This window comes from Nomascus leucogenys, chromosome 22a, assembly GCF_006542625.1.
Source record: "Nomascus leucogenys isolate Asia chromosome 22a, Asia_NLE_v1, whole genome shotgun sequence".
Lineage (NCBI taxonomy): Eukaryota > Metazoa > Chordata > Mammalia > Primates > Hylobatidae > Nomascus > Nomascus leucogenys.
Genome location: NC_044402.1, coordinates 138,564,272 through 138,579,029, shown reverse-complemented (window position 1 = coordinate 138,579,029; position 14,758 = coordinate 138,564,272). Strand labels below are relative to the sequence as shown.

Here is a 14,758-nt window from a genome sequence, read left to right as displayed (position 1 = left end):
TGGTCCCCAGGGACAGGGGTTGTTAAGGAGGAGCCCATGGGCTGGTCCTGGAGAGGAAGCCTGGATCCGGCGGGAGACGGGAGCTGCCCAAGGCCTCTGCGGGGCAACACCAGGGCCTGTGCCTGGCCGGGCCTGACTCCTGACTTCTAGCCCCATGTCCCAGGGCGGAGCCTGTGACAGGAAGGACATGCCATTGGGCACCCAGGGAGAGTCCTTCATTGTCTCCTTAGCTACAAAGATGGGTGCCTCATTCAGGATGAGGGAGAAGCCACTTGGAGCCTGAGCCAGCCGGAGTCGGGCTGCGTGCTGGCAGGGGCCCATCAGATGCTACCCCTCACCCTCAGGAGGCTGCCACCAATGCACCCAAGAGTCATCCCTGGTGGGAAATTCCATTCTAATGAAGAGCCTTTGTTCTGACACAAAGAGACGGAGGCAATCCCTTCTGAGAGCAGTCTTTCCTGCTCACCTCCCTGGGACCCTCCGGCTCCACCCCACGCCCTGCCTCCCTCCTTCCTGGTGCTTCTGTGGGCACCGCCCTCTGGGTGCAAGAGATGGGTGGGGGCCTCCTTTGTCCACAGAAGCAGAAACACAGCACCAACATGCAAAGGCTGGGTGGGGACCCAAAGCCCACACAGCCAGCCCCGTGTGTGGTGGACACGGAGCTTGAAGCCCAGAGAGGGGAGGTGGCCGGCCACGGTTACGCTGCTGTGAGCTAGGCAGAAGCAGGCCCACGAGGACCTGGTGCTGACCCCATCTCCGGGGCCTGCCTTCCCCAGCAGCCTCAGCTTTCTGGGACACTCCACGTTCACCCTACATTCATGCAACTGCTCCAAAAGCCCCTGCTGGGGTCCAGGCGCAGGAGTGGAGCTCACAAGCTCTGGGAATGCTGGCCCAGCCCCCGGCTCCCCTCTCTGAGGTCTTGGGAACCCCAGGGGCAGCAGAGCTTCCTGTCCCCGTTGTGCCGGCGCCCGGCACTCAGGCCCTTGTCACAGCTCAGCTCGGAGTTTAGTGTGGTGGCCACAGAGACCAAGGCTGTCCTCCAAGCAGTGCTGTCTGATCAGCCCTGGTGGCCCGAGTCCAGGTTGGAAGGAATGGTAGCTCCAAGTGAACGAATAAGTGAAAATGAAAGGGGCCGTTCCACAGGGTGATGAGGGGCCGCTGTGGGGACCCTTCCCCGGGGAGCCCGGCCCTGGTTTAGTGCTCCTGGGTGGGGCTGAAGGGCTGGGTCCACTTGGAGACATCCAGGAAGACGGTGGAGGCCCCGTGGTAAAGCCAGAGCCGGGGCAGGGCGCCATGGCGGGTCCAGGTGTCCCGAACTGTGTCGTAGGCCTCCATCTCCACGTGGTAGTCACCTTCCATGCCCTGCCAGCGGCCGCCTGTCACGTACAGCGCATCACCCAGTGGCACCAGCGCGCCGTTCTCATGCAGGCTGTGCTGGGACTGCACCTGTGCACCATCAGCCGGTTAGTGTCCGGTGGGCGGGAGCCGGAGAGCAGGGCTGAGGATGCCCTCAGCAGGGTCGGGGGAGTGGCAGAGAGGACAGCCGGCCACCTGGCCCAGATCCCCTCCAGGGCATGAGCGCAGAGTACCTGGGCAGCCCACCCCAGCCCCTCCAGCCTCCTCAGACTCTTCTTTTGGTGGGGAGGTCCCTTTCCCTCTCTGACCCTCAGCCTTTGGGATGACACTTCTACCCCCTGCAGTCAGAGGGGGCCCTGAGGCCTGAGCCCAAAGCTGCCTCCCAGGGAGGTCTGGGCTGACTCGAGACCTCACTGAGGCTTCGCTGTCTCACAAGAGGTAGGTGTGGCTCAGCCCTGGCAGACACTCAGGAAGAACCCAGCCCACCGTGGGTTCCCTTGCCTCACCCCTGCACCCCCTGCTCAGTCTATGGCCTTGGGAGTGCCCCCGGGAGGGGTTGTGGGGTGAGGGCCGGCGGCTTCCCAGAGGCTGGAGAGAGCTGCAGCTTCAGGAAGAGCCCGGGCGGGTGGGAAGCGGGAGGCCGGTCTGTGGCCTCCAGATGAAGACAGGGAAGAGATGAGGACCCATGCCCGGAGAGGGTGAGGCAGAGCCCTGCTGTGCTGGAACCTAAGCCTGGGACAATGGCCTGGGCTGGAGGAAGGCCTGGCTGTGGCCCAGCTGGGAGGGCCCAGGCAGACACGCTGGCCTGGCAGGGCCCGCCCTGCACCTGTCTCACCGCTGTAATGGGGACCCTGGGTCAGCTGAGCAGTGACGCCAGGGGACAGCTGTGGGCAGGAGGATTGCAGAACTCCTGCTGTCACCAGGCCAGCAGCCTGCAGGGGGGCTGCAGGAAGGAGTGCCACCTTCTCAGCCTGCAGGGACTGGGAGTCTTGGGGCAGGTGGGCAGGCCCAGAGCATCTGGCTTGGTGCCAAGACCCATCCTCAACTTCCTGGGCACTGTCCCCTCCACCAGGGAGGCCACCCAGAGGCCCACCTCCCGCCCCTTCCTCAGGGAGTGATGGTCAAAGAGCGGGCCATGGTGGGATGGTGCTGAGGACAACAGGAAAGCCCCCTGGCTGGTGGCTGTCACCTCACCCTCAGCTCAGGAACCCCCTCCCAGACTTGGCCACCCTGGGGCAGAGGACGCCCTTCCTCCTGGTCCCTATAGCACCCTCCGGCTGAGCCTGGTTTTTCTCCCTGAGAAGGAGGACAGGCCACTCCTCTGTAGGAAGCTGTGTGTGCAGGGACAGAGCACCAGTGGCCGGCAACCCAAACCGCATTCTCCCACCATCACCGTCACCCCTGTCCTCAAGGGGACTCGTGCCAGGGCACTGGTGTCACCTTGTAGCCTGGGGGGATCTCAGCCTGCACAACCCCTTTCATTGTGGGCCCTCTGTGGGCACCCCAGCCTGTGCCACCCCCTTCACTGTGGGACCTTTGTGGGCACCCCAGCCTGTGCTGTCCCCTTCACAGTGGGCCCCCTGTGGCACCCCATCCCTCACTTCCCAGGCTGGCTCTCTGATGTTAGGAGTCCCGGGCAGGGGCTCACACATGTTGGGGGAGGGCCGCCCACCTTCTGCCACAGGTTGGCCCCGGGGTCATACACGTAGACCTTCTTGGTGTTGTCCCCGATGAGGTAGAGCTCCCCGTGCAGGGCGGCACAGCGTGGCGAGGACAGGTACTTGGGCAGGAAGGGTGAGGCGATCACACTCCACGCATCTGTAGGGGGCATGGGCACCGGCCACCGTCACCAGGGTTGCCAGGGCGGGCACTGGCACTGTCCCCCCCTCTGAGGGACCCAGACTCAGTGCCTCTCTGAACCTCAGTGAACCTGTCTGTGAAATGGGAGTAGGTCCCTGCGGTGCAGCTGGGAGGGACCCACACCTGCCTCTCACCCCGCCTCGATCTTTCCCTCTGGGGACAGTGACCCCTCACGGGCTGCGGCCCTGTGGAGGGTGCAGGGGTCCCTCGAGACTCTCCCTGTGGTGGGGGTGCTTTGGCCTGGCTGCTGCCCAAACAAAACAAAACAAAACAGTCCCCTGACTGGGGACTGCTGGGGGGCCCCTCCCTGCCCAGCCCCCAACCCCGGGCCTGGTACCCAGGTGGGCCTTGCCTGGACTCTGGGCCCAGTCAGTCTCTTGAAGGACCCTCACATCCATGCCTCAGAACAGGGCCCGCCACCATCTACACTGTCCAGAGGGTGAAACAGGACTGGAGACCAGGGCTGGGGTGGACGGCTCAGAGCTCAGGGAGGCTGCGCTGGGCCTCAAACTGGCACAGAGTCCACAGCCCAACGTGGGCCTCGAGGTCTCGGAGGTCGGGGTCACCATTCCCGGCCCGTGAGGCCCTTTTGGGCAGAAGAACAGCCAGGCAGCTGCCAGGTGCTGGGCTCAGGTCACTGGCACCCCACCCCCAGCCCTAGCCCACCGCTGCCCTAAGGCCTGAGCAGGACAGACGTGCAGCTCGCCTCTGCCCTGGGACTCTGTGGAGGTGACGCAGTGGGTCCCCAACCCCTTGGGCCCCTGCCTTCCTCCACGTCCCCTCCTCTTCGTGAGAGGCCTGCGGCCGCTGGCTCTCTCCACCCCGGGCCCCGTCTATCCTCAGGAGCCCCCATCCTCACCATCACTGCGAGTGGACTGTCGCCAGTCAGAGGGGCCTGTGGTCCTCTGTCCTCGGTCCCCGAGCCCCACCCACCTGTGGCAGGGTTGTAACACTGCAGGGCCAGGGCGTTGTACTTGCAGGCGCTGGAGCCCACCAGGTACAGCCGGCCCCGGCAGCCGGCGGCCGAGAAGTTGCTGACGTATTTGAGGGCCGGGCTGATGGGTGTCCAGCTGTCCGTGTAGGGGTCGTAGCTCTCCACCTCCACCACGTCCAGGGTGGTGCCTGCGGGGTGAGGGCGGGGGCAGGTCAGGGCAGGGGAGGAGAGGGGAGGCCTGGAAACTCAGGGGCTGGGGCTTGGTAAGGCAGCAAAGTGTTGGGAGTCGGGGCGGGCTCCCCATTTCACAGACAGGGAAGCTGAGGCTCTGAGAGGTGCCGGCACCTCCCAAGGCCACCCCGCCAGGAAGTGGTGTGGGGGGTGGACACTCCGGCCTAGAAATGCCCCACTCCAGAGCTCGAGCTGGGGCCGATGTTCGGGAACGGGGTGGCGGGGAGCTGTCGGGAGGCTGCCCGCCCCCAGGCCCCTCATGTGCTGGGAGTCATTTCCTGGGGTGCTCTCTGAACTGGAATGGAGGACGCCAGCCCTGGGAGGGCGGGTTGGGAGACCCTGGAGCTGTAGGCAGCTCCCTCCCAGTCCCAGATACAGTCTGGGTGTGGCAGTGATGGGGACGCCTCCTGGGGAGAGCAGGCCCTGGCCTGGGCCTCTGTGAGCACCTGGGGACCTCACAAGCCCTGGGCTCGGGGACCCTGGGTGCTTTCTGCTCTCTGGTTGGGGACACGGTAGCCACTGAGAGAAAGGGGACAGCTGGGACAGGTGGGGCATTAGAAGTGGCCTCAAGACCAGTTCATCACCTACAGAGCTTTTGGGCCACATGTGTTTTGTTTTGTTTTTCTTTTCTTTTCTTTTTTTATTTTTATTTTTATTTTTTTGAGACAGGGTCTTGCTCGGTCACCCAGGCTGAAGTGCAGTGGCGTGATTACGGCTCATTGCAGCCTCGACCTCTCAGGCTCAGCGATTCTCCTACCTTGGCCGGCACGTGACACCATGCCTGCCTTTTTTTTTTTTTTTTGAGATGGAGTCTCACCCTGTCACCCAGGCTGGAGTGTAATGGCTCGATCTTGGCTCACTGCAACTTCTGCCTCCCGGGTTCAAACAATTCTCCTGCCTCGGCCTCCTGAGTAGCTGGGATTACCTGTCCAGCTAATTTTTGTATTTTTAGTAGAGACAGGGTTTCACCATGTTGGCCAGGCTGGTCTCGAACTCCTGACCTCGTGATCCGCCTGCCTCTGCCTCCCAAAGTGCCGAGATTACAGGCGTGAGCCACTGCACCTGGCCTGGCTATTTTTTTTATTTTTTATGGGCTGGGGGCAGTGGCTCCCTCTTGTGATCCCAGCACTTTGGGAGGCTGAGGCGGGTGGACCACTTGAGCCCAGGAGTTTGAGACCAGCCTGGACAACATGGTGAAACCCCGTTGCTACAGAAAATACAAAAATTATCTGGGCATGGTGGCATGCACCTGTGGTCCCACCTACTCAGGAGGCTGAGGTGGGAAGATTGCTTGAACCCAGAAGATGGAGGTTGCAGAGAGCTGAGATCACTCCACTGCACTCCAGCCTGGGTGACAGAGCAAGACTCTGTCTCAAAAATAAAAAATAAAATAAATAAATAAATAAATAAATAAATAAATAAATAAATAAATAATTTTTAAAAGGGAGACAGGGTCTCTCTGTGTTGCCCAGGCTAGTCTCAAACTCCTGGGTAACATAGAGAGACCCTGTCTTCCTCCAAGCAGTCCTCCTGCCTTGGCCCCGCCAGGTGCTGAGATTACAGGAGCGAGCCACCACACCCGGCCACATTTTGTTTCTCCATGTTCCTTTAATCAGTGAAGGCTCCTGGGTGACTCCTTGCTGTAGCTGCAGGTGCTGGCGGGTGGGTGTGGCCATCCCCACTGGCTGCTCCTGCAGGATCCCCTCCTGGGGCCTGAGTCACCATCTTGCTGTCGCTGTCCCAGCACAGCAGAGGCAATGGGAGCTGGCCAGGGAGGACACCCGGGCTGTGGGTCTCAATGGCCCACCTGGTCAGGAGCCCTGCCCTGTGGCTTGCCCGCCCCACCTGACAGCGAGCCCTGAGGGTGGCAGTGGGAGCGGCATCTCTGTGGTCTCCGAGGCCAGCATGGGGCTCTCTGTTCCTGTTGCTGCAGGGATGAGAGGCTAGAACCAGGCCCCAGGGAGGGGTGGAGAGGAAGGCCTCACCGCCGATGACGTAGATCTCCCCATTGAGGGCCGCGCTGGCGTGGTTGGTACGGGGCTTCAGCATGGGCGCCACGGGTTTCCAGGAGGCCTCCTTCAGGGGGAAGCACCAGGCCTGGGTGGTTGACCAGGTGTCTGTCTTTGTGCCCCGAGAGCCACCTGCCGGGAGAAGTGCTGTCTACGTGGGTGCCACCAGCTGGGGCGCCGGGCCAATGGGGTGTGGATACCAATGTCTGGGGGCCTCCTCCCATGCCAGGCCATGATCTCCAACGCAGTGAGCCAGAGGTGGGGCCAGGGTAGCGCAGCCGAGCTGTGTGACTGCCCAGGTCCCTCCATCCCCCATAAACAAGGACGACAAAATCAGTGGTTTCAAGCCCCCATCAGCAGAAGCTTGTCCCCTCCCAAATCTTACAAGGAACCCCAATTTCTGAGATAGGAAAGAGCAAAGTGACCTCTGCATCACACAACTCTTTCTGGGGACCAAGACAGACACCTGGTCAACCACCCAGGCCTGGGGCTTCCCGCTGAAGGAGGCCACCTGCAACCTCGTGGCGCCCCACGCTGAAGGCCCGCAGCAGCCACGCCAACGTGGCACTCAGCGGGAGGTCTGGAGCCCCCCCTGAAGGAGCTGTGTGATGCAGGGGTGGGCCCACACAAGCCTGTGTACAGAAGCGTCTCCCAGCTCCCACGAGTGACCACGGATTTTAAATGTCCTTGTTTTCACATGCATGGAAAGGCCTCGGCAAGCCTGGACTAACCATCAGGGACCCCACGGAGTGCGGGGAGTTGCACTGAGCCCGGTGCTTGGCTCGGCAGTGCATCTCTGGAAGGGTCCCGGGGCTGCCCACCTGTGACATAGATGTTGTTGTTCAGGGCCGCCAGGGAGAAACCCCACTTGTGGTAGTCGGGGAAGTCTGGAAGTGCCATCCACCTCTCTGGCAGGAAGAGAGAGGCAGAAGGGTCAGGCTGCCAGGCTCCCTGCTGGGGCGGTCCCCACTCCCCCTTCCCGGGTGCCTTTCCATGCACCGGGTGCAGAAATGCCCCCCTCACTGGTGGGGAAAGGGAGGGGCAGGGTGACACTGGTACAGGGGCCCAGGGGCTCCTGGCTGCTCTGGCTCATTGTATCTCTCCCACCCACTCCGCAAAGCCTGGCACTCAGAGTGGACACAGGATAGCCCCCTGGAGAAGGAGCAAGACTTTGGAGGCCGGGGTCTCACCTCGACCCTGCAGTTGACCCCACTGACCCCAAACGGACCATTCAGCCCCTGGGTCTGGTCTGTCGGTTAGATGCAGTGTGGGTTAAGTGGCCTGATCTGTGGGTGTCACCAGTGGGTGATAACATCAGCAGCATGCCTGCCTACCTGCCTGCCTGCCTGCCTGCCTGCCTGCCTGCCTGCCTGCCTGCCTTGCCTGCCTGCCTTCCCTCCCTCCCTCCCTCCCTCCCTCCCTCCTTCCTCCTTCCTTCCTGCCTTCCGCCTTCCTGCCTTCCTGCCTTCCTGCCTTCCCGCCTTCCTGCCTTCCTTCCTGCCTTCCTGCCTTCCTTCCTGCCTTCCTTCCTTCCGAGCACCCTCCCTGCCCTCCTGGCAGCCAGGCACATACGGGGGATCAGGCCCTGCAGCAGGCAGAGCAGGTCCAAATCTCAGCTGTCATGCCCCAGCTGTGTGTCGCTGGGCAAACCCCAGCCTCAGTTTCCTTGTTGTAGAATGGGGATGACCCCGGCCTCCTGGGAGCTATGGGGACTTCACATAACTGCTCAGCTGATGACAGCTGTTAGGATTATTGTTCCTAGGGTCGTGGGGCAGAGCAATGTGCCCAAGTCAGGCCTGCCTTTTGGAGCTACAAGAGATAAACTGAGGCAAGAGATGAGAAAATGCTTTGGAAAATCAAGACAAGACAATAAATGTGGAAATGGTAAAGTCCTGTAAATGGACATATTTTGGATGTTTGTGGAAGAGACACAGGCCTTCGGGATGTCCCCTAGGAAGCCTCTGTTTACTGTTTATGACCATTTTTGGGAGATGCGGAATTCCAGGCCTCCCTGGGAGCAGAGCCTGGCACTGTGGGCAGGGACCGTGTCCCTGTGACTCATGGCTCTGTCACCCCAGGGTGGGGGTTGCCCAGCTGTCAACAGGCTCTTCCTGCCAGCGTCCCCGCCTCCCGGCCAGGTCTGAGAGACAGCTGCTCCCTCCTGACGTCAGCCCCAAATCCCCTCTCGTCAGCCCCTGACCCGAACAGCTGGCCTCGGGCTTCCTGGAGCCTGCCAGCCACTGATGCCAGGGAGATGGTTGGCGACCTGCCTGGTGGCCCCACGACACCAGCCAGCCTGCATCAGCCCTTTCCAGAGCACCTCCCGGGGCCAGTGCAGGGGGCCTCCAGGGCTGCTGCAGGGCCCCTCATGCCTCCTTTCCCGCCAAATGGCAGACTGGCCTCAGCGCCCACTTCAGGGCTCCCTACTGTGTGAGGAAGCGGCAGGAGCCCATTTCACAGATGAGGAAGCTGAGGCTCAGAGTGAGGTCACCTGTTTGAGGGCTTGGATTAGAACCCCGTTTGGGCTGACCCAGAAGCTAAGCTCTCACTCCTCCAGCTGCCTGCACCCCTTCACCCCCCTCTCCACTCTCCCCTTGGGGTCTCGACTCCCCTGGCAGGTGCACTGAGCAGGGAGCATGGGGAGGAGGCAGTGGCCGGGCCGCCCACCCCACAGGGTGCAGTCTGGGCCATGGAGCCCTGTACACCGGCCCCAGGGCCTAAAAGGGACCAGAGTCCTGGGCTGCGGCTGCAGGGAGAGGGAACAGCAGTGCCCCCCAGCCTTCCCCGCCACTGGGGTGCCCCAGGCTCCTCTGCAGCCCCCAGGTGAGGCCCACCCAGGCATGCCCCTCACAGTGGCCTCACACAGCTCCGGGTCCTCTGCGAGCCTCACTCGCTCCACCTGCAAGGTGGACACAGCGGCTCCCACCGGGACAGAGGGACAGCAGGTGGGCCCGGACGTGGGAGGGGTACTTACTGGCCTTGCTGTTGTAGAAGGCGAAGTTCCCAAGGCGGGGGGTGGGCTCCTCACCTGCCTCATCCTCCTCCAGCGCCTGCCCGCCCACTACCACCAGGACCTCCTCCAGCTTCTGCTGGAGGGCAAGTGGTGCCTGTGGGGTGGGAGGCCAGGGTCAGGGCAACAGCAATGCCTCCCCATGCCCTGAGCCCCCGCGTGTCCTGGGCAGGCCTCAGCATGTGTGTGCATGTGTGCATTCATGTTGCTGGAGACGGTGTGTGCCCGAGTGCACCAGCTGCTCCCTCCTTGCACCATGTGCCTTTCGGGGGCATTCCTGGCATTCCTGAACCACCTTCAGAACCGACCCCACAGCAGGTCTGCAGCGCCACACATGAGCTTCTCCCTGCCCCTGCTCCCTGGGTGGCCTCCAGCAGGCAGCACAAGGGTGTCCCGGCTCAGTGGGAAATGCTGGCCGTCTTAGGAACGGCCGGTAAGCAGTCACTGCCTGGGGCTCCCAGGACCCCAGGCTCTCCGACAGCCATCCGCCCTGGCCCCCCATATGGAACCCCCAGATCTCCCACTGCCAGGAATTAGAAGACAAGGTGACCGCCTACGGTCTGAAGCTTCAAGGCTCTGAAGCTCCAGCAGGAGGCCGGGCGCTCTGTGACTGGCTGGAATCCAGCGGGGACAGGGGTTAGGGGTTAGCCCACTACTCACTCCACCCTTGGCCTGAGGACCATCAGCCTGAGCCACTCTTTGTCCCCGGACTTGGCTCTAAAGGAGTGCCCTGGGGCAAGGCCCCTGAGCAGGGTGCCCAGCAGCTGACCGAGCAGCCACTCCGAGACCTGTCACTCCGAGACCTGTCACTCCATCATGACCTGCCATGCCTGCCAGGCACACTGCCAGCACAAACAGGAAGTAGCACCCCTAAAAGCTCAGGCGGACTGCCAGGCCTGTCTGTGCCTCCTTGCCTGTGCACAAGCTGCACCATCTTCCTCGATGGTTTTCCCCTCTTTGCCTCCTTGTGAGCTCCTATCCCTCCTCTAAGGCCCAGCTCAGATGCTGCCTCCTCCAGAGAGTCCTCCTTGACTGCCAACCCCTCCCAGAATGCATCCTAGGCCTGTATTTGGCCCTTCCACACTGCCTGAGGTCTGTTTCCAGGCTTGTCCCACTGAGCTGCAGGCTCCTTCAGGACAGGGTCAGATCTTACCACTTCCACATTCCCCTGCCCCTTGCACCCAGGGTGTGACACACACAGAGGCATGATCTGCACTTGAGGGGTGAATAGTGATGTCCTCATAGGGAACTGGCCCAAAACAAGGAGCACTGCAAGGTCAGAGCGCACCTTGGAATGTCCACTCCTTACTCGGTCCCTACTCAGGTGGGGCCTCTGGGGCTCTCCTCCCTGCTTCCCAGGGATGGGGGCCTGCCAGCCACTCACTCACCCCATCATGGCCCCGGGACAGGGCTGCCCGGCATGCCTCTGACTCCTGGATCAGGGGCTCTGAGGCCAGCAGTTGCTGCACGCAGGGCCTGGGCACGGCGTCCAGGTGCACTAGGCTGAGCAGCTCGGGCAGGTGGGCAGCCCGGGCCCGCGGGTCGTGGCGCACCCAGCGCAGCAGGGCCTCAAGTCGGCTTTGCTCTGGTTGCACCTGCAGCAGGTCGCTGGCCAGACAAGTGACCAGCCGGTCTCGAGGAAGCTGCAGGAACTCGTCCTCACGTGCCACAGCCTCAAAGTTCTCTCGCAGGAAGGCCCAGGCCTTGGCAGCCACGCCCAGCAGCCCTTGCTGCTCCCCAAACTCACAGATGCCCAGGCAGTTGGCAGCATCCAGTTGCTGCTGCAGGTAGCGGCCGCAGACCTTCTGCACCGAGGGGAAGTGCAGGCGCGCAGCCGTGCGTGTCAGTGCCTCCACATTGCCCTGGGTGATGGTCAGCCGGCCTGTGTATACGAAGTCCACCAGTTGCCCCACCACAGCTGGCTCCACGTCCCGCAGCTCCACGCGCGCAGAGAAGCTCTCGGCGAAGTCACCGGCAAACATGGCATGGAAGTAGGGGCTGCTGAGCGCCAGGAGGCCGCGGTGGCATGGCAGCTCCCGGCCGCCCACCAGCAGCGTGACATCCGCCAGCTTGGGCTGAGAGCGCAGCCGCTGCAGGCCGTCCAGCATGTCCTGGGCATGCGAGGGCAGGTGGAAATCCAGGTCATCCACGTTCCGCACCATGACGCCGTGCCCAGGGGACCTCAATAGTCCACCCACTCAAGGGAAGAAGTGCCTGGAGCCGCCCGAGCTCCTAGGAGAGAAGACAGCAGGGTCAGCCGGTCAGCCAAGTGGGGAGGGTCTCATTCTCCCGAGCAGCCCACCCGGTCTGTCCATCAGCCCTTTCCATCTCGATAAACACAGGATGAGCATCGACCATATGCCAGTCACTTTACCCACCATCTGCCTCAAGCCACCCCCAGAACCCTGCAAGGTAGGGCAGGTGTCATTCCCATTTGCAGTGAGGAAATTGAGGTTCAGAGAGGGTGGGAGACCTACCCATGGCCAGGCATTCAGGGAAGGACAGGGTTGGCAAGAGAACCCATGCCCTGGGTCTGGTCCACAACCCTGGGCTACACTGAGCCCACCCCCTAGGGGCCCCGGAGGCACCCAAACTCCCGGGAGGCGTCCTCTGTCCCAGATCCCACATTGCTGGGGAGGCCATTTGGGGGCTGCAGCAGCTCCCGCTTCCGCGGTGCTCCCAGGTGCCAGGCCACGTGCCAAGCATGCAGAGAAGCTGTGCATTCACCACTCAGCCCCACAACAGTCCTGGAGGGTGGGTGCAATCATTGCCTCTTTTACAGCTGGGGAGACTGAGGCACAGAAGATTTCAGTCACTTGCCCAAGATCACACATTTAGGAAGTGGTGGAGCTGGAATTTGAACTCAGAGCTAGGCTTGGGGGCCCAGGCTCTGAACCCTGCATTCCACGTGGCGGGGTGGAGGTTGCTAAACAGAAACGGCCAGAAACGGCAGCGTTCTGGAGGGTTTCACATCACCACGCCCGCATGGTTGAAGTCAGCAAGGCCGCTTTCAGGCTCATGTAATTATGTGCATGTGGTTTATGTCCTTCTGGTATCGCACCCTACGACAACCGTCCCTAGGAGAAATCAAGTCTGTGCACAAGCCTTCGACCCGGGTCACCCCAGGGCGAAAAGCTGCGCAGCGGAGAGGCCGTTCGTCCGCTAGGGGGCGCCTCGCGGGGCCATCCCGGGCAGGAGAGGCGGCCGCGCGTCCACAGGCACAAAATGCGTGGGAACGCCAGCGGCATGGAAATGACAAAGCTCAGCTGGAGAACGAGGAGGCCAAGAATCTGGCCCGGGCAGCCACAGTGCAGGTACAGGTGCAGGCAGTGGGAGCTAGGGCACCCCGACTTCCCGACCCCGGTGCCACCTCTTGACCCCAGAGCAGGGAAGCACCTGGGAGCTCACAGGGCCTCGCGCACCAACCCAGGCTCGCGCACAGGGCAGCTCAGGCGGCCGGCGGCCCCACGCCCCCGCATCCCAGCCAGTACACGAAGTACCCACCCAACACTGCATGCATGGGGGTCCTGCCTGGCCCCTCCCCAGGAGGCGCTGGCCCTGGTGAAGGCGGCTCTGCCCTCCCCCGGCAGCTGGGAGATGAGCTGGGGCCTGAGTAGGCGACGGGGCTGTCCCTGGGCCACCGCCTGCAGGCCTTGCATTCCCGTCATTGTTGTGCTCCCTTGGGCTAGCTGCTGCCGGGCAATGGGCCGGCAGCCGTGAGCGCCCCCACTTCCCCTGGAGGCCTCAAGGGGTGCCTGCTGACACCTGTCACCCTGTAGTCCCTGCATGGGTTGGGGCTTCCTGAGGGTCTCAGAGCCTCACCCCAGTGCCTGCCCAGGCCCAGAGTGAGGAAGCTGAGTGGGCAGGACAACAAAAGGCCTGAGCCCAGCCAGGCTGGCGACTGTGGCCGAGTGTCCCTGGCTGCCATCCGAGGGGTGACCCAGCCTCCCCCTCCCACCTCTCCAGCTGGGACACAGAGGGAAACCTGTCTCCTGGGCCCCCACCCTGAGGAGCCTGTCTTGGCCGCTGGCAGGGGCCGGGGGCGTCTCCGAAGCACCCTGCTGTGATCCCTGGTCTCCGAGGCCTAACCCACCCTCCCCGCTGCTCCTAGCTGGGTTCCCCCTGCCCTCTCTGCTGTCCCCTGCCCCAGAGCCCCCTGGATCCTACCTCTCACTCAGCCTGGACCTCGAAGCTGAGAACACAGACCCGAGAGAGCAGGACTGCCTAGCCGGTAGCCAGGGGACAGGGAGGCCTGCAGGGCGGGGCAGGGCTGGTCTGGTGGCCACGTGGGGAGGGTATTTTTAGCCTCTGTCTGCAGGGCGAGGGGAGGGTCAGGCAGTGAGGGCTGGGCTGGTGGGGGAAGGAGTGAGATGCCGGCTCCTCGGTGACTGTTAGCTCAGAAAGCCCACTGAGGCCTTCCAGGGACTTGTAGCCTAGGACAGACATCAGGAAGGGCTCCAGGGCGAGGACAGGTGAAAGCTGTGGCGGTTGGGCTGGCTGGTGGGGGCAGGGATGCAGCTTCCCCACCTGTTTCCTCGTCTACAAGGTGGGGCCAGTGGAGCCCGTGGTGGGGGCCCAGGGTCACAGAGAGCCTCAGCCCAGGGCCAGGACACAGACAGGCACTGCCCTCACTGTTGAGGTCAACGGCACCTATGTGTCCTCTTGTTCTGTTGTCACATGGGAAAATGTGATTATCATGAATAAGCACAGGTTGGTCAGCAGAGGCTTTCCAAGCTTGGGGTCCATGGTGGCGGTGGGGAAACTTTGCCCAGAGAGGGGAGGCACCACCCTCAGTTGCCCCGCCCTGCTAGCACAGATAGGGGAGATCCTGGGGCTCCTTGCCCTGCTACCCCATGGCCTTGGCCTCGGGGCTGCCCAGGATGGCTAAGAAACAGGGTCATCTAAAAATACAGCGGACTCTCAGCCTCCCGTCCAGCGCTTGGTTCACCGTAGTCGCAGGGGGAAGCCCTCACGCCTGGGACGGAACTGGGCTCAGAACCGCAGGCCCTGACCAAGGTCAGGTGAGTTGAGTTGGGGACCGGGAGGCCACTGGACATTTCTCACACCAGTGGCCAGAGCAGAGCTTTGTGGCTGAGGGGCTTCAGGTGCATGGGAGAGAAGCCCTCAGCCGTCAGCCCTCTACCCATCCGCCATGTGGGCCTGACCAGTATGACCATTTCCAGGTGTGCTGCGACCTGGAGGAGCTGGGGAGTGTTGGGTCCGGCTGTGGCCTCTCGATGCTACTAGGGATTGTCCTAATGCTTTTACAGACCAGAGAGGCCCAGGTGGCCCCCAGGGAGACAGAACCCCACTCCTGCTCCTGAGATGCACACAGCCTATGGAGGGGAAGCTCACCCA

At 62.6% G+C, this 14,758-nt stretch overlaps 1 protein-coding gene across 1 annotated transcript; it reads right to left on the bottom strand.

Annotated features, from left to right (window-relative positions):
- Positions 1-1,126: 1,126 nt before the first annotated feature.
- KLHL30 (kelch like family member 30) lies at positions 1,127-13,604 on the bottom strand. Its single transcript, XM_030803605.1, has 8 exons — positions 13,568-13,604; positions 10,789-11,632; positions 9,365-9,497; positions 7,212-7,298; positions 6,367-6,522; positions 4,150-4,338; positions 3,029-3,174; positions 1,127-1,446 (listed from the first exon to the last, which is right to left on the bottom strand). The coding sequence occupies exons 2-8, from the start codon at positions 11,560-11,562 to the stop codon at positions 1,195-1,197; spliced, it is 1,737 nt and encodes a 578-aa protein (XP_030659465.1). The 5' UTR covers positions 11,563-11,632; positions 13,568-13,604; the 3' UTR covers positions 1,127-1,194.
- Positions 13,605-14,758: the final 1,154 nt, after the last annotated feature.